This window comes from Siphateles boraxobius, unplaced genomic scaffold (assembly GCF_051911475.1).
Source record: "Siphateles boraxobius isolate OS27281-9 unplaced genomic scaffold, OSU_SipBor_1 68, whole genome shotgun sequence".
Taxonomy (NCBI): Eukaryota; Metazoa; Chordata; class Actinopteri; order Cypriniformes; family Leuciscidae; genus Siphateles; species Siphateles boraxobius.
This window is the reverse complement of record NW_027509195.1, coordinates 9335756-9355907: the sequence shown is the minus strand read 5'-3', so window position 1 is coordinate 9355907 and position 20152 is coordinate 9335756. Positions and strand designations below refer to the sequence as shown.

Sequence of the window (20152 nt, the reverse complement as noted above, 5' to 3'; positions counted from 1 at the left end):
AACAAGGAAAAAGTTATATCATAAATAACACATTTAGGCACAAACATTGCAAAGACTAAATTAAAGAATTTTCAGAATTATTTATTTTCATCGTTTGAAGCTGTACATCTTTTTCTTCAAGCACAATGTCAAGCAATAATTGCCAATGAAAAAATAAATGAAGGCAAATGTGATTATGGTCATTAAAATCAGTATAGCATATAGAATCAGATTATATACATGTTATCAAACCATTCCATTATGTATCTACAGAGATCACCATAACTTAATGCATAACAGTAATGTCATATTACAGTTAACAATTATCAGAATACTATATTATACCAAAAACAGTCTATTCATATCAAATAAGCTTTAAAACATTTCAGATTTCCTGTAGCCTACATACAGTTACAGTAATTCCTATTGACAATATTTTTTCAAATAATTTTACAGCAAAGTATTCAGCTGGGGCTCTTTCTACAACAACCTACCCTTGCAGGGATAAAAAAACGTTCTCATTCAGGAACATTTATCCTCCACGTGACGAAACTGGTACATGTGGTGCGATTTTTACCATCTAATTACTGACAACAACAGTTATGACTTCCTGAGCGAGTGCAAACATATCAAAACATACTGTGAACCAAAAAGTACCTCTAACATTTCATGATAGATGCAGCCTCACTCAACATACAAATAACAAATATAAGAACATTTACAATGAGCCTCAGTTAATGGCAACTGGAACAATGCTCCCACTTCTATCAAAGCCTGGTATTCTTTGGTTAAAGTGCTACTTCAAAAAGCCTCACGGATAGTAATAGTAAGCATGTTTGCGCAGATTTCCGCACTTAGGCCTACAACTCAATGTAGCTCAAACAACAATCAAAAAACCCTTATAAGTTGCATTACATTCCAACTACAGGTCAACAGTTTCATACTCAAACAAGCATAATCATTGTCCTACACTAAAATATAGGGCATCATTAAAATTCATTACTATGTACATGCAGCCAATATTAAGACTCTTTGAAGATTACGATATTGGCTAAATTTAGTAAAAAGTCCATTCATATTGGAATGAGCGTCAGAATTATTTGAACTGCCTTGCTATGATATAAATTAATGTAGGCATTTTTTAATAATTACAAGTTAATAATTACAGTACAATGAGTGGCTAAGTTAGGCTACTCTATAATGCCTCTGTCACCCTCAGTTATTGCTCATTTACCACTGATGGTTTTAAAATTACATAATGCACTAGATAGCCTAATTCTGATGGTAGCCTACAGATGAAACATGCTAAATAAATGGTTGCAACGCTTAATATTTAGATTGGTACTGAATAAGGCTTATAATCTAGTATTCTAGGACAGCAAATTAGCACTGTCCTAATTGGGAAATCAATTTGAAAATGTCTGAGTAATTGAAAATGTTTCATAGAATAATGTGTCATGGCGTACATATTCGAATTTGAAAATATGTCAATTTTCCTTATAATGTGGAGTGATGTGTTCCTGGCCAGTAGAGGGCGCCATTACCCAAAAACAAACGTAGTAAGAACCATTCTAGCATACACAAGGACAAACAAACAACATTAAACATGAAAAGGTAAAATGTTCATCAACCTGTTAAATGACAACCAAAACATCTTAATTCCTTAAAAGTTCTTTAGACAGTCTTGTGTGAATACTGACTGACAAAAAAAAAAAAAAAAAAAAAACAGTGCGCTCAAAACGGTTCTGATAATTGAGCATCCATTCAAATAAAATAAATAGGAAAAAAAATTCCACATTCAGCGACTGAAAATACACATCATTAAGGCAATGCATCAAACACTGAGTACAGATGACACGATGAGTACCAAATAATAACATTTAAAACAAGTCACGTGATCATACACAGGTGTTTGGAGGAGACATTTCTTTGGTTTTAGCAAGACAAAGCTGTGACATGAGCACACAGACCACCAGTCAACTACTGTCTTCACTGTATTAGGACATTTCTTTTTTAGAAAAGCTCTTGAAAGTAAAAAAAACTATGGGTTTACGAACACTTTCAGATATTGCACATTTGTTGAGGCCTGTTTGTGATTACTATTTCTGACAGTCTCACAACCCAAAGCTCATGTATGTTTACCTACAGTATTATATATAACTCTATAATGACTATCCCTTTCTAGAACTAAAAATCAGCCAGAATATAACAGCTTGTAGTATAAATTAGGTCTTGTAAACAATCACATATTGGCTATCAATTCAGTGATGTTTCCATTTAAAACTAGAGATGAGTAACTTCAAATGCCTTAAGTTTGTTCAGTCATGTAATTGCTAGTAGTGCAGCAGATTAATGGCATATTTCAAGAGAATCGTTCAAATTGGCATAGAAGCATGAAATTTGGCACAGATACCCTCTAAGGGTCACTTTTTGGGAAAAAGGCGTTGGCCACCCAAAAATTCAACATGCCATTTTTTCAAGATGGCCGCTATTTCTGTCAAATGCTCATTGTGTCAATCGTTCAAACGGTGATGTAGGCATAACATTTTGTGAAAATACTCTCTTCAGAATGTTTTTTTGTAAAACGGTGCTTGTCCCTCAAAAATTCAAGATGGCCGCCATTTTTCTTGAATCCTTACATCTCTTTTTCAAATAGTGATGCTATCATGAAATTTGGTACAAATATTCTTCAAGGAACATTATCATGGAAAAATGTGTGCGCCACTCAAAAATTCAAGATGGCGACCACTTTCAAGATGGCTATCATTTCTGTCAGAGCTCAATTTAATGTGTTAAGGAAGGTTTTGTTTAATAGAGTGAACGTCATTACACAACCGGGGCACACTGGTAACTTCAGTGCTGTGGAACTCAGCATGGGGTTCAGTGTCAGCCGATCTAGTTTTACTTACACTGTAGTTATTGAGTAGTAGTAATAGTATGGCTAAATTTAGTGTCCCAAATGCTGTCTAACAGCCCCTCATCAATTAGCTAGTAATAGATGTAGTTAGATAGCCGCACCTGAATTGACAGGTTGTGCCAGCGCGGGAGAGCCAAGCCAAGGGTAAGCGGGGCAATACATGACTAGTTAATTTATGCTTACCTGGAAGTTGTACAGTTCACACAGGACTTAAATGGCACTGGATGAATGATCGGGCTAGATGTAGGTGACCCGAACCTAGTTGTATCCCATACCTGAATGTGTACTATGTCTATGATTGAGGTGGTAAGAGGATAACTCCTCGGCCTCAATCAGACAACAAACACCTTAAATGGCAAATTAAAATCCCATGTCAGCCAAGAGGTCAACTGATTGGATGCAAGTTTAACTAAGCTGGACAGGTCAAAGGAGAGGAGGCAGACAAAGCAGAAATTATGACTATTTGACAGAAATGGTGGCCATCTTGAAAATGGTTGCCATCCTGAATATTTGAGTGGCACATACCTTTTTCCAAAAGAGTGTTCCTTGAAGAGTATTTCTGCCTAATTTTATGCTTGCATTACCATTTGAACAATTGAAATAATTCATATTCGACAGGAACGGTGGCTATCTTTAAATTTTCCATTAACATGTTCTTAAGAGAGTATTTGTATCAAATTTTATGCTTGGATCACTGTTTGAATAATTCATTCAATAAGCATTGAATAGCAATGGCGGCCATCTTGAAAATTGGCCGCCATATTGAATTTTTGAGTGGCCAACAACTTTTTCCAAAATAGTGGCCCTTAGAGAGTATCTGTGCCAAATTCCATGCTCGTATACCAAAATGAACGATTTTTTTACTAATCTGCTGCACTTTAGTGCTTCATCAGTTTCATTACTTCCTGTTAGGTTATGCAAATGTATTTTTCCAAAATGTAGGGAAAAAGCACTGGCCAGTGGATCTCATGCATTTCTAGAATAAGTACAAACTCTGGATCCCTAATACTGCACTTCTTAGTGTTTACTACAAGGGGACAAAGAGGCGGAGGAAGCGAGCCAGTGTGCTTGATCTCAGTGGTTTCTTGGTGGTTGGAGCGGCGTTCTGCTTATTGAGTATGTGAGCATGCTTCCCTTCTGCCCGTGCGGATCTTGGCCTCCACTCAGGCTAATGTCGGCAGACTCCATGTAGTGTGCGAGTTGGTGTCTCCTGCAGGACCCGTGACGGTGCTGGTCCCATGTGCCAATGTTTAATTCAGTCAAAGCTCAGAGAAAGAAGCAGGTCGACACAGTGTCATTGACCTTCCTTTTAGGACCGGTAGTCCTTTTTACTGTAGGGCTTGTTGCCTAAGATACTGTCCACTTCATGTATAATCGATGATGACAATTTTGGAAGAACCTGAAAGAATGTTGGATTGAAATTTGTGTTTTTCAATGTTACATATTTATTAATAACAAAACTCGTTGGCCAAAACAATGGCCCAATATGTTTGTTACCTTTTACATTTTTGCGGTTTCATTGTTTTAATCTTGGCTACAAAGCCTATAATAGGCCGTTTAATGACAAGTTCTGTAGTAACAACTTACACCTTATAGTAGGGCTGTATGATCAATCGGCACAGTTTTCATTCACACACGAGGAGCTCACAATATGCTGCTTTCAGTGGCTCGGTTCGCAGGAAATGCTGCTTCACACAAACTCCATCTTTGCATCAGCTCTGAGTTTGGGCCACTTATAACTTTCATTTGGGAACGCAACATGTACTCAGCACTTATCAGGAGAAGCATAGATTAATCCTTATTAAAGTTCCCAAAATAATTAGTAAAATAAAATGAGCAACATTCCTTTGTTGTTTGATTAACACTAAAAACAAACAGCAACAGTAATATTTAGGCTGCTGTCACTTTAAGAGCTAATGCAAGGATCCAATATGAGAATTACTTTTTATAAGTATTATTTGTAATTATACAATAAATTAGATATTTGCATTTATCTTTCAGTTATATAGTGTAACATTTCAGAATGTCTAGTGTGAACAGATAGAGCTTTAAAAAATTCAAAGCTGTAGAGTGTTTCAAAATTATGTAACGCTCATTTTCACAGCTTGTTGCGTCATATCGTTCTTGTGCCATTTGTTGTTTGCAAAAACCGCAGCATGTTTAATCTCAGAATAAAAAGCTCTGTTCATGTATGTATCCTGCTGTCAGTTGGCAGTGTCTCACCTGAATGGCTCCTATGTTCTCCATCAGCTGATCAGTGCTGGAGGCCCCCAACAGAACACAGCTCACACCCTCATTCCTCAGACACCACGCTAGAGACAGACCAAAGCACAGACACTCAAAACACTCCACAGCAAGATTCTAGACCTGCAAATCTGTAAATGTTTTATTAAACATTTTTTAAATGTTGAATGTCCTGTTTCACACAGTAGCATTACAGAAGTAAAATAAGCTTAATATTAACTCGAACGTTTTAACAAAACATTCACAGATTGCAGAATGCAACATCGCACATGACACCACAAGAACAGACGTACGATGAATACAAGACAAATCACATCAAGTGCCAAGCAATGCATATCTGGTCTGCAGTTCCCAGTCAGCACTAACCTACTGAACCCCAGCTGTTCTTCTGACCTTTACTGCTCTATTAAATAAGGTTATGTACAGTATAAATGATTAGTGTGAAATACAAGCAACAAGACCTGAAGCTAATCTGAAATGTTGCATTCATATCATATATCATAGTATTGTTTTATATGCTTAATGTGCTTTACACAGCAACTGTTCGACTTCATTTGTTGTTCATATCAAACAAACACTGACCTCTGTGCTTTTGGGACGGTTTAGCACTAAGTTACCCTCACCTAGCCACACTTTTGAATTATGGTGTGGTGCATTATATAGATTATTCTGGCCAGGAAGAGACCAATTAGACAGGAAGAGCCTGAACAACATGTAATACAAACAACCAACAGGAAACCCACATTAACACATTGAAAAAGATGTAGTGCTTTAAACAAAAAATTTAATATATTTTAAAACCTGTAGCCACAGAACAAGTAAAGTTCAGCAAATCCAGATCATAACAATGGAAAAAGATGATTTTTGCCTTAATAATAATGCAGTTACCAGCAGTAGCTAACAGGGCCATCCCTTTCAACCAAGCATGTCCCCGCGCTTTAGGTCACTGAATGGACAAAGGTAAAGCATCTGATTGGTTCATAGTAATGTTCAGGAACAGGAATCCTAAGGGGCCGTTTACATAACACCGTTTTTAACTAAAAACAGAAATCTTTTTATACGCATTGGCCGTTCATTCACACGACAACACCGTTTTGGCGGCCTGAAAACGAACGCTTGAAATTGGGTTTCAAAGTGCAAGTTTTTGAAAACGATACCGTTATCATTCCCGTGTAAACTACAAAAATGCGAATTTGTGAAGAAAGTGACGTTATGCACATGTGTATTATGTGTTCAGTCAATAGGCGCGTAGTGTTTCTTTACAAAGTGGCATCGCCATCTACTGGCCTGGCAGCAGAATACAACGTTTTTAGTCGTTTTCGCAGATCTGAGTTAACACACATTTAACAGACACACTGTCCAACACATTACCCAAGACAACAAGACACAGGACAGAAGCAGCAGACGGGAAACAGACAGCCTGTCCTGAGCTCCAGGCAGGCAGGCAGACAGACAGACAGAAAGAGAGAGAGCAGCAAGGCCCGGGCAGTATTACCGATGGCCAGCTGGGGCAGCGTGCAGCCCAGCCGCTCCGCAATGGCCTGCAACTCTTTCAGCTTCGCCTGCTGACGGCGGCCTTCCTCACTCAGGATCTTGTCCTTCAACCACTGGTAGCCCTGTTTCAAACAGACAGCACACCTGCTCAGAGAGCCACACGTCACCGGCCGCAGAGCCACAGGAATAACCAGTGGATATTCATTTTGTTTGTGAAGTGATGATGGAATATCTGCATACATAGCCACAGGAAAAGGTTTTATGAGAGGCTGCTGATGAGACGGTGAGGTGGCAGGGTATTTTACTCTCACCAGCTGGTGAACATAATACTTCTTAAACTCTTCCTCAACTTGCTCAACACTGACACAAGAAATAGGACAAGGCTATGGTATTGTAAACATAAATTATTAATTAGTTTTAAAAGCTATGTAATTACATAATTTATGCTACTTGTTTAATGTGCTTTTGACAGGTAGCAAGTCTTACCATATTTAAGTTCAGTGTTCTTGCACCTACTGTATGTATTACACTAGAGTGCCATTGATGGTTGATTATTTATTCATTCTCGTCTAAAAAAAAAAAAATTTTTTCCGAAAGGACTTATATACTACCGTTCAAAAGTTTGGGGTCAGTAAGATTTAAAGATTTTTTTTTGTAAAAGTCTCTTATGCTGACCAAGGCTGCATTTATTTGATAAAAAATACAGTATTAGAGTAATATTGTAAAATATTTTTGAATATTTTAAAATGTAATTGATTCCTCTGATGTCAAAGCTGAATTTTCAGCATCATTACTCCTGTCTTCTGTGTCACATGATCCTTCAGAAATCATTCTAATGAGGATTTGCTGCTCAAGAAACATTTATGATTATTATCAATGGTAAAAAAAACATTTTACTGCTTATTCTTTGAAGAACAGAAAGTTGAAAAGAACAACATTTTGAAATATTTTTGAAAGAAATCTTTTGTACCATTATAAATGCATTTACTTTGTGATCAATTTAATGCATTCTTGCTCTATATTAAAAAATCTTACCAACTCCAAACTTTTGAAAGGTAGTGTAGATTTTTTCCATAAAATAGTGAACACAGCCTCTATAAAAAGCTTCAAGCTCTATAGTTTTTGGAATGACATGAGGGCGAGTATAAATAATAGCAGAATTACAATTTTGGGGAGAATCCTTGACGTTTCAAAATCATCCACAAGTACAAAACTGTAAAATATTTAATTTAATGCACAAATAGGTTCTGAACCATATGAAAAATATGCATGTTACTTTTGTATTTGGGAAAACCTTTCAGTATACATATAAATATGAATTTTACTGTTTTATGATTATTATTTGTTTGATTCATTTTGCTGCTTGAATTACTTCCACACTTATTTCTCATCATGTTAATCATGTATTATCAAGGCAATTATGTACTAATTTTCAAGTGTACATCATGTGAATCCTGTTAGGGATGTTGGCCAGGTTAGTGATGTGTTATGGTCTACTAATATCTGTAGGTATTCTTATCTATATAATGCAATGTACAGTAAATAAAATCATACATTTTTGGGCAATCAAAAGCACTCAATGGCTATGTGTATAGATATACAAGGAAAGGCACCATATCACAGTACAGAAAAGAGAACAACACGGAAGTGTTTGTACATTCATCTACATGCATGTGTGGCAGATGAATTGGAGCACTTCACAACCCCATAAAGTGATAGAAATAAAACAAAAACGCAAGCAAGGTCTTCACATTTACAGCACACACAGTCACCAATGAAGACCACCACGACAACAGTCAGGACAGACTGAGAGGAGTGCTGAGAGGTTGTAACTCATAGCCGAGGAATACCTTGAGAGAGGCTCTGGAATGAGAAGGCACACCGCTGTCATACTTCCCTGAGATGATCCCACAGGCCAGCGGAGACCAAGTCATGGCACCCACACCTAAACAAACACCATTGTGACATAGTACTATGAACCAGCAACCATTTCAGCAACTGTTAAAATGACTTTTCTCTAGAAAAAACACAATCACCTATCTTATGGAAGAGTTCAGGCAGCTGTACTTCCACCTTCTCTCTCTGGAACATGTGATATTCAGCCTGCTCACAGACAGGCGGGATCAGGTTAAACTGTCTCGCTACTGAGTACGCCTCCTGAAAAAATGAAATAAAATGGTTTCAAAGTAAATCCTACACCAATGATTTTTTTCAGTGCATTAGCCGAACATGAAAAGATGAAAGATAAAAAAAAGATCAGAAAACAGTCTTTTGCTATTATGAGAGCAGAAGTTAAGTTTGTAGGTAAGTATTTAGTGGTCGAATTATATGAATTTTTCAATTAAAGCACGATGAATGCTTGCCAACATAATGCTCATCTAAAAAACATTTCAAATGAGCAAATGAGATGCTGAAACAACATGAATACTTATATGTATTTTCATGAAAACTGAAAAGTTCTTTATTTTTAATGCTAGAAAAAAAAAAATCACTGTTTTCAAACCCACCATAATCTCCATGGAGCTCCAGCGGGAAGTACCCCAATACATGGCCATTCCCTGGTTAATCACATGGGTCATTGCTCGGACCGTCTCTGCCAATCAAAATATTAACAATCAGAGTCCAGATAACGCTCAGACCTTGAGGGACCGAGGAACAAAATCAGATGCGGACGGGACGAGAGAGAGTAAGATGACTGCAATACACCTAGCCATTAAAAAACAAGGTTGGATATAACGGTAAAGTAATGGAAGTGGAGCAGAAGTAGATTCTGAAGAAAGCTGAGAGCAACAAAGGCCATTTATCATAGTTTCTTTATACAAAGTGACAGGGCATTAAAAAAGGCCCAAAGGTTATGCATGTTATAGTAACTCTACTCAAAGAGCTTCTTAGCGGGTGGAAAATAAATCAGACTACAACTCTGGACTGCATGACTTCTCCACAAGGCTGCATTTCATTGACATTTAGCAGAGGAGCAATTTTCAAGGGTCCAGCCTACAATCTAATACATGTCATATTATACACTGCACGAACATACCCTATTATGTGAAAGGAACCAGATACCATGGATACAAAAAGACAGTATGAAATCAAGCTGCCAAGTTACTATGGAGGAGGTATCACACCGTGAGTCATCACATTAAACATTGATGTTGTTCCACCCAAACATTCATTAACGTAAAAGTAGCAGGTATAATAGTCTTCATCCTACAAAATTAGAACCTTGAAAAATATCTTGATTAGCAACATTTCCAAGGATTCCAAAAATTTGCCTGTTTGAAAAAGTATTGTTTGACTATACAGTTTCTTTTTTTCTTCTTTATTTTTAATTTTCAAAGCAGTGTAAATGTATGACCAGTTATTATTTGAAAACAGACCCACATTAGATGACAATATATGCAAAGTGTGTCTATTCACATTGTTTATTGTAACACTTTTCTGTATTTCAAAGTTAATGATTTGGCCACACCACAGGAAATTCCCACATATTAACATACATTTAAATAAATAAAATAAACATTCAAATAGGTCATTTTATGCTATGGTAAAACATCCAATTATTTATTACTATTATTTATTAAGTAAAAAGCAAACACTGCAGGCAGGAAAAGACAGCATTCACAAACCTCTCGTAAATCAATTTTCCAATCTGTACTAACAAACTAGACAAACTATGTATTCACATGGTAGCATATCTCCAATTTACCAGTTTAAACTGGGTTCTGCTGAGCAGCTTTTATCTTTTGCAAGATTTGTGAATAATATCACCATCAACACTTATTAGACAAACAGAGAAAATATAAAAAAAGACAAAAAACAAAGACAGACACATGCAAAAAAGAGAGCAGCTATACTTGCAGTAATAAAATATCCACATGCAGGAAAGCTGAGGACACTGCAGGCAATCATCTTGCAAAAAATATTTTTTATTGGTTTTAGGAAAATCTAAACATTAGGTTAGAGCATAGTATAAACAGAAGCAGGGTTCTTTTTATGTCTGACAGTATTCATTTATTATTATTAATTTAAAAAACAAAAAGCAAAAGACGAAGCCCAAAAAATGATCCGCTTAGCACCTACAAAAGTGAATTTCTAAGAAAAAATTATAATGGAGAAGATTTAAAAATGGAATGAAAATGCATGGTAAACATCGAACAAAAAGGGTTGAATTAAAAAAAGGAAAAACAATAAATCACGGGTCAGTAAGATGCAATGACCATCTCCAAATTTTACTTGCAAGATGGACAGGAGAGTCAAAGAAATCAATCATTCTACGGCATACCAGGTTTTTATAGGAAATTCTGGAAATCTTCAGCATTTTATGGACACGGTCAGGATTCTCACACCAGGAAAAGAGGGCAAACTATCACAAATCAAAGCCATAAAATGCTTTTGGAGACAGGAGGTCAAAACTCTCACTGAGGGTACCATGTACCTTCTATGATGAATGTTCTTGATTTTGAAGTGTTAAATGGATCTCCTGGTGATAAACAAACAAACAAAAGACTGTGAAAAGAGGTTTACCAAGCAGCAAATGGAATGAAATCTCTGAAGGATAAAAAAACAGCAGAACTGGACCAGGGGGGTTTATGACAAATCCCAGCGTTATGGGACCACGCTTGAAGTCACGAGGTGTGTGTGTGTGCACAAGCGCGAGCATTCATGTCTACATGACCATGACCTCAGAAGCATCAGGCTCAGTCTCTGCCACTGATCATTCTATCCACATACCCCTCACAGCTCTACAGCATGGCATCGTCACAGTATTAAGTTAAGCTCACTTAACAGCATTTGTAAAATGTTGATTAGCACCAAGTTTCATTTCGACTTGACCTCCATTGTCCTTAAAAAAAAAAAGGAGGTTATAGTAGGGAAGTTACAATGGAAGTGAATGGGGCCGATTTTTGGAGGGTTTAAAAGCAGATGATTTTGCTTAGTGCTGTCAAGTCGATTAATTGCGCATCTAATATAAAAGTTTGTGTTTACATAATATATGTGTATATATATTATATTTATATATTTCCTATGTGTCTGTATATATATATATATATATTCAACTCAATTCAACCTTTGTATGTATCAAATCTTTTTGATGAAAATGATATGCCAAAAATGATGTCGACAGAGCTTAACATGCATTGAACCAGTATTATCCCACCGTTTTTATGAGAAGAGAATTAACAGCCAATCAGGACTGAGGTGACAAAATCATACTGGTCATTTATGGAGTCTGATAGAATCACCATGCTATAGTGCTGTGAATATGCTATTGAAGTAACCTAAGATCTTTTAAGTCATGCTGCTTTGGTTGTTTAGCTCTCTAGCCCTTTCTATTATGAAAGATCTGAGATGTACATGTACTAGTCCATTTAATGCTTTTTGTCAAACTCTCAAAAGCAAGACCATGCACTCTTACTTGACTAAATAACTTCACTCAACCATTAACTGCATAATGGATGCAACTGCTGTGATGCAAACTTGAATCATCTTGACAGCCAGGCCCGGTTCTTGGCAGCTAAGGAAGGGTGGGCTGGCATATATCCTGGGTGGGCTTTTTTTATGATAAATAAGATATATATATATATATAGATATTTAATGTGACTGGTTTACACAGATTATTTTTCCATTCCACTATGCTACTTTTTCAATATAAACACACTAGATGGTTTGACAGAAGTTTGACAGTTTGACTGGCCCCTAACCGATAGAAAGATAAAAAGTGAATTATTATTTTAGTGTTGTTATTAAGCAGACAGTTTGCCTTGTACATTCAGTGTAACACCATTAACAGCAAGCCAAGCGGTTTCAACTGAACTCATGGCCGCAACTAGGCTGTATCCGAAATCACACACTTCCCTACTATAGTAGGCAAAAACAGAATTCTTTGTACTCAGAAAAGAGTAGGCAAAAAGTACACGGATGACCTAATTCCGATCTTAGGATGGACACTTTACTATCCTATGAGGCCACGAAGAAGATTTATGAATGACAGTGAAGTGACGTAACTGACGGTGGTAGTTCACATGATAATGACTTGTCTTTAGTGAACAGTAAGCCATGCTTCTTTGATCTGATTGGCCATCATTTTGATACTGAAAAGCACTGTTAGACCACTGAGGCAGACCAGCCTAACAATGTAGCTTTTTAAACGGTTTGTCATCCTAACATGAAACAGAACGGTGCGTAATGGAGTGCAGCAGAGCAGCATTAAGAATATCAAATATTAGGGTTGGTGATGTGAGGACCACCCTCTCTGGCCATTTCTAAAAAAAAAAAAAAGGGGGGGGGGGGGGTGGTAGATGCCTATGGCAGTTACAGCCCTGACTGAACAATACATTACACAATTATACAGTATATATAGACTATACACTTAAATTATTTTCTTGTTCCGTCTATGTACGTTCTCAAAGCATATTTCAACTGCTCAGTTAATCTCAATGGTATGAACCATTTTAGTAGCGGGCAGCTAAATAACACTTTAAAATCAGCAAGTAAATATGAAGTTACATTAAACTGAAGTCGCCTCATGAGTTAATAACCTGTCGCGCTGTTACTTTCAACTAATAAAAAATATATACTGTATACTGCACTTTTCTGGTGTTGTTTTAATTTTTAGTTTTTTTTTAACAATCACATATAGTAATAATAATAATATTATTATTATTGGATGGTGTATTCTACAGCCCTTCATCAAACTTCTCAACACACAGTCCCCCTCATATCGTTTTTAATAAATGCACAAATCATAAAAAAAAGATTAACACTATATGTGCCTAAATTCTGATTGGATGGCAGACATTTGGGAGGGCTCAGCCCTAGATCCGGGCCTGTTGACAGCACACTTAGACAACATGCTCCATTCACTGCTCAGAGTCAGTGTTCTAGACAATCAATTATTCTGTGTGATGTTGTAGTTTATTACAAAATGAATTGGATGATTAGACCATTTTTAGAAATTCTCCGCCATTGGTCTCAATGTGTTTGATCTCTATTTTGTGAGTTGAGAGCTGTGCGACTGGTCTGATATAGTCCCATGCTTCAGTGCAAAGCAGTTAAGTGAGCCATTCCATTGCTGGTAGTCAAAGACGCAAAAACTCATCGAGCACACCTACCTTCCATTGGCGTGTTGGGATCGGGTCTGTTAGCAAACACTACGTCCACATACTCTAACTGAAGTCTCTCCAGTGATGCCCTTAGACCTGAAGGTCAGAAAGACAAAAGTACTGTTAAAAACTGTGTTCTACATTTTCCTATCTCTCCGTTTGGTGCTGCTACTGGCATACACATACACTGCAGCTTTAAGTACTTTTTTAGTACTGTACAAATCCTTAAGGAATGAAGAACTTTAAGGGGTTGAAGCATGGGATTGTTTGACCAAATTTAAGGCCCAAAACTATTTGACCTCAGGATATAAGATGCAATAATTTCTAACACGACTTACCCTCTATTATGTGTTTTCTGGACAAGCCTCTCTCTGTTTCTGCTCTGAAAAACATACAAAGATGTTGCATATAAGTACATCCAATGAATATAGTCACTGTGATTTTGTCATGTATGAAATGTTCCTGGATCATCATATTTTGTTGATTCTGGAACAACATTCCTGTCTGGAAACTTAGTCCTAACCATATCTCTACCCATATGTTATCCCTAAAATCAGAGGGAAATAATATGATTTACACTGATGTAAAAACACCTAACCCTGGTTGTAAGCCTAAACATGACAAATTGTAAACTTATCCCCCAAATCTGATTGGTTGATTGGAATGTTGTTCCAGCAGAGCCATATAGAGTGAGAGTTGCGACAACTCCATTGACTTCAATGGAACGTTTTTTTACTGCAATGGCGGCTCGCGGATATTTCCCTCTCAATATTTCCCGGAAGTAGCAGCAGCGCGGTAGAGCTACAGCAGAACAGACTGCTTGTGATGGACTTTTAAAAGGTAAGACGTTTAAAGAATAAGATTGTATAATATCAGTACATCTGAATCAAATGAACTTATGTATTAAAGCATGCTAGTTGATTATTGCTGTCTAAATTAGTAGTTTTAGGGGACGTTATCAGGTAAAATAAAGGTCATTGGATAAAGTTAATACCGCATAACAAACCACGAACAGCCCATTAATGGTTAAACCCATTCTATTAATGCATGTTTATCATTTGTTGTGTAATAAGAGGGAAAGACTTCTAAACAGGGGTTAAATATATAACATTGGGGAGTTTGATAGTGTTATCGATAAAATTTGATTGATAAAATGAGAATATCGGTTTCATTCCATATTAAATGTGCAATAACGGTAAAAAATCCTTATTTTAGATTTCATATTTGAGTAAGCAAAAACGTATGGTTGTAGTTTTTTATTCATTGTGTTTCTGTTGACTATTACCTGTCTATAATGTTTCAGCTCAACTGATTTGTATTGATGGGACTGGGAGATGGAAGTTTATAAGTAAGATAAAAAACCATGCTTAAAACGTCAGCAAGCCATTTTGTAGATCAAATCACACTAGGCTAAATGGGGTATTATAAATACCATAACTGTATTATATACTGACTACTATATACAGTTTATCCAGTTTTTGTTTCCTTTATCTCTTTCAACACAAGAAGCACAAAGGGGATTCAGTGGATCCTGAAGACTCCTGCACTGATGCTGTACCCTCACCTTCAGTCTCAGCTCCTTGGATTTTGCAAGACTTTACTTGCGCCTTATTTTTAATAAACATTAAACTTCCCAGTGTTGGTCTTTGTGAAAAAGTGCAGATACACCTAAGTATGATTAGCACAAAATGTTTAGTTCTATTTAGATTGGTTCTGACTTGAGCATATTTCTGCTCTCTTTGTCGGACAGTACAAGAACAACAGAGGAAAGGACAGACAACATGCTTGACGTGCAGTTTATTAGACATTTATAAATCCCTTTGTGCTAAATCAGTGCAAAAGTGTATATATATATATATATATATATATACACACACACACACACACACACATATATATATATATATATATATAATTACACACACACATATATATATATATATATACAGTATATATATATATATATATATATATATATATATATATATATATATATATAGGTCATTGACAAATAAACAAATAAATGTTTTTTAAATCTTTTCAAAACTGATGTAATGTATATTTTTTGTCATGAACAATGTATTTAAAGAAGTTTCAGTTGTTAACATTTCTAAGTGTTTAAATTCACCTGAAAGTGTACCAACCTACTCATACTTGAAAGCAGTATTTACCAGTATTTGATAGAGATCTACAAGGATCATTAAGGCTCCTCTGGACAATGCATTATCATGCATAGTGTAATTACTATAATAAGAGAGCCATGTGTGAAGTTGTGCCATTCTGACATGCAAATTGCTTGACAAAAGGTTTTCAATTATCTCAACAGCTATAAATCTACTGAAATGTATAAAATTGGTTTATATGAACGGTTAAAATGATGCCATAGAATTTCATTTTTATTTTTTTATTCTTAAAACACCATTTAAATTAGTATTTTAGTCTGTTCATTTGTGCGGACAGTTGCAATACTGACATTTTGGGGGGTTTAAAGGTGTAGCGGGGGACATGGATTTTCTTTTTCCGGTTGGGTAGCCTATACTATTGGTCCACCTAAGTGTCAATCATTCTGGTGAAATGTTTACGTAAGGCCATCGTACGTGCTCGTCCCTATGTAGTGGCTTTCTGACCATTCAAACTTTCAGGTGTATTATGTGTGATGAGTTACGGTTTCAGCCATTCCTTTGAAAATGGCTGAGGGTCGAAAGAGAAAAAATGTATACGAAGTGTGTGATAAGAAGAGAAAGGCCGCAGAATATAGAAACAAGACCGGAGTGATTTTGGGTGAATATTTCAGACGCTGGCGTGCGCTAAAAGCACAGGTTGGGCTTCCCACTGATGCCGCAGTCACGAAGATTCTACTAGACAGGTAAAGTTTGTCATGCTATTTGGAGAAATCCATTTAAAACCACTGCTAGTAAAAGTTAATGTAAGCTATGATTAGCGATGCTAGCCCTGGCACAAGTCATGCACCGCGTAGACATGGTAAACATCTCAATTTGTCTAAAGTAGCCTTTTGTCTAAAGTAGCCTTATGACCAAATGGTAAATGGTATCACGCTGAAATATTCTAAAACCTTGTGTGTTCATTTTCGATAATTACAATGTGTTCACCATAGTATTTATTACACAAATGCAACAAGCTACTTCTCCATTGCATATCATGCCTTGAGTCCTCGGTCACTCAACACGTTTAAAATAATAGGCGTTCCCTCTCGGGAGCAAATAGAGTGTTGCGCATGTGCATTTTAAAAAAAATTGGAGAGGGTGGGTCTTCTCTAAAATTCGGAAAGATCCTCCGCTATACCTTTAAGATATAACGACTATAAAATAGATTATGTATTAATTTATATAGTAATAAGTGCATAAGCATTGTAAACATTAAGATGAATGCAATTTTACATTTTACTTGTTTGCAATGGCTTTTTAAGACAATCACCTGTTACCTCCAAGTCGCCTGTCCTTGTGAAACCATAGTGAACATTACGTGATAACCCTTAAATAACATAAACGTTTAAGAACACAAAAATACTTCAAAACAACTGCAAAACGGTCTTTAACCAAGGCAAAGTTAGCCAGAAAAATATGTTAACAAAGGCAGACAACGCTGGTTGACCACAATAAACATTAAATATTAGCAGATTTTTATCTTTTAAAAACAATATTGCTGTAACTACACATACTACATCCAAATGTCAATGTATTATACATATTGTAAACCAACGCATTTATTGACTACAAACTACCAAAAATCACAGTTCTGCTTCCGTTGTCGCAAATCTCTCTCTATATGGCTCTGCGTTCCAGGAACATGTACTTGAAATCACGTTCACCCAGTGGGTATACAGTAAAAAGTTACACACCACTCTTAAAACAGCTGGTTTTGTGGTTACAACCAATGCCACTGAAAACCAAAGTGACATTTTAGAGAAAAACACATTGAAATAGCTAACTGCATAAGTTTGCATATGTAACCCGTCTTGTTTTTCTGCGTTGTGTTCTGGGTTGTTCTCAAGTAGACATGGAGGCACGGGCAGTCACAATGCAGTTTATTATCTGCGGTCATAAACAATATAGCAATGAGTGTTGCGTGTAATCAGGTTAGCATCTCAGTCAAATCCAGCATTGCTCTGACTGAGGTCAACCTTGCGCGGCGCAAGTCCCCGGTCTGATGACGTCACACGCACGCACTGCACTAACCTGACGCGCAGGCAGAATGAACCCAAAACGAAACTCCCAGTAATACAAAAAGAAATATATATTGGTGGAATTCATAAGTATACAAATAAACCTGCTACATTCACCCCCCCCCCTGAATTCCACCAAAATAACAACACCCCTGAATTCCATAATAACACCAAAGATGGATTCATGTAAACACACTCGTACCCAGACCAAATAACAATGAGATCTAATCCCAAAGTTCAGTGAAAACTATCCGTAAAACAGATCAAGAGAAAAAAGAAGGTTGATCAGGCCCTCATCCTCTCAGGAACATAAAGGTGCAGCCTACACCCCTAAACATCTGTCCCCTGGCTTGAAAAAACCCACAGTACGGTTACACATTCAAGGATGAAAAAAAAACCGTTTGAAAAGAGAAAAACTTAATGATGTGCACTCCAAATCCAACTTTCTGAGGCAAAGAGAGGCCCCATATTACAGGTCTCTGAACCATACTCTCAATCAGCCTATTGACAGACCTAACCACCCTCCCAGTTCTGGTTACAACCCTGCCTTGAACTCTGTTATTAACAACAGCAGGTCATGTCACAGTAGAGTCAGCATGTGAGCAGGCTTGAGTGGGGGTAGAGTCAGTTGGACTCGTATCAACGTCAGCAGGTTCATTTGACTGAACAGGGTCTGGGTCAGACATATTCGCTTCAGGTGGACTGGCCATGTCTTCATGAGTGTGAGACTCGTCCTCAAGTTCTGGAATAGAAGCTTCTTCGGCTGCTGAAGCCTCAGCAGCTCGATCTGGGTCTGACAGAACCCATGAGGACGTCCGTGCCAAGGAAGACTCTCGCTCCAGATTGCTCAGGTTATCCGCATCTCCACAGACACTTCAGCCTTCAACTTCCAACGAGCTGACCAGAGACCGATTCTCCAGAGAGTCTTGGATAGGAAGGAAGCTCACGTCAAGCAAAAGGTTCCTGTGCACAACCTTCCTCTGGCCAGAGGCATCGCTGATCTTGTAAATGTGAGTCTTGGGTTCCGCTCCACTACTGTATACACTGCAGGTTCCCACTTGTCGGCTAACTTATTTTTTCCTTTTTCTCTCTTGTTCGCGAGCAGCACTCGGGCACCAAAATGTAAGGAAACCCCCCTGACCTTTTTATTTTACTGATGAGCCTGCTGTTCCTGCTCTTTAGTGGCATGCTGCTGGGCGATGTTGGCTGCCTCAGACAGGTAAGATAGCAGGGTCCTTGAGTAGCTGCTGAAGTCTGTCACAGTGAGGTCGTGCAGAACAGACTGAAAGACAACATCAACTGGGAGCCTCGGAACGCGGCCAAACATCAAGTGGAAGGGTGCATAGCCGGATGTTTCGTGAGCAGTCGCGTTGTATGCAAATGTCAGTGTCTGGATCTGCTGTGGCCATTCTCCTTGGCTCTCAGAGGAAGACTCCGTATCATGTTTCCCAGTGTGCGGTTAAAGCGCTCTGTATCCCCGTTGCCCATTGGGTGATATGCCGTTGTATGAGACTTTGCCACCCCCGACAGCTGCAGCAACTCAGACACCAGCTCACTCTCAAAACTAGGGCCCTGGTCAGAGTGGATGCGCTCAGGGAACCCGTAGACACAAAAGACACAATCCCATAACTTTCTGGCCACTTGCTTGGCAGTCTGGTTCCTGCAAGGAAAGGCAAAAGCCATTTTCGTAAAGAGGTCAGTCGCCACCAGCACATCAACAGAGTTCTTGTTCTTATCCTCTGCCGACCAAAAATCAATGCAGACCAGTTCCATGGCAGCGGAAGTTTTAATACTTTCCAAGGGGGCTCGTGCTGAGGGCTCCGGAGATTTTGCAAGTACACACCTCTCACAGCATCACACATGCCCTCTCGTGTCTCTCTCCATACTGGGCCAGAAGAAGCGCTGTCTCGCCAGATGGAGCGTCCTCGCCTGTCCTTGATGTCCTGCCAAGTCATGAACTTCCTTCAAGGCCTTACCCCTCAAACTGGCTGGCAGTAGCAACTGGAATCTTCTCATCTTACTCACAGGGTCCTTCGTTTCTCGGTACAAAACACCATTCCGAATGACTAGCCTCTCCCAGTGTTTCAGTAATGCCAACAAACTGGGGCCAATATTGTGCCTTTCTCGTCTGGATGGGCGTATACCATATGGCTCTTGGATCAGACGCCTGCTAACTGAAGTGGTAAAGGGATCCCGACTGAGTGCGTCTGCTACAACATTTTTTGGGCCTG

At 37.9% G+C, this 20152-nt stretch overlaps 1 protein-coding gene across 7 annotated transcripts in view; it reads right to left on the bottom strand.

Annotated features, from left to right (window-relative positions):
• Positions 1-60: 60 nt before the first annotated feature.
• kcnab2b (potassium voltage-gated channel subfamily A regulatory beta subunit 2b) overlaps positions 61-20152 on the bottom strand; it is a 98275-nt gene continuing 78183 nt past the window's right edge. For 4 of the 7 annotated variants that reach the window (XM_077214650.1, XM_077214651.1, XM_077214645.1 and 1 more), the window contains 8 exons: positions 14077-14120; positions 13748-13834; positions 9142-9227; positions 8671-8791; positions 8485-8579; positions 6636-6756; positions 5120-5208; positions 61-4295 (listed from right to left, as the gene is read on the bottom strand). In XM_077214650.1, the coding sequence (XP_077070765.1) occupies positions 4206-4295; positions 5120-5208; positions 6636-6756; positions 8485-8579; positions 8671-8791; positions 9142-9227; positions 13748-13834; positions 14077-14120 (733 nt within the window). In that variant the 3' untranslated portion in view covers positions 61-4205. Of the gene's footprint in view, positions 4296-5119; positions 5209-6635; positions 6757-8484; positions 8580-8670; positions 8792-9141; positions 9228-11069; positions 11115-13747; positions 13835-14076; positions 14121-20152 lie in introns of all 7 variants that reach the window. The other 3 variants (XM_077214646.1, XM_077214644.1, XM_077214648.1) reach the window with 1 other exon arrangement.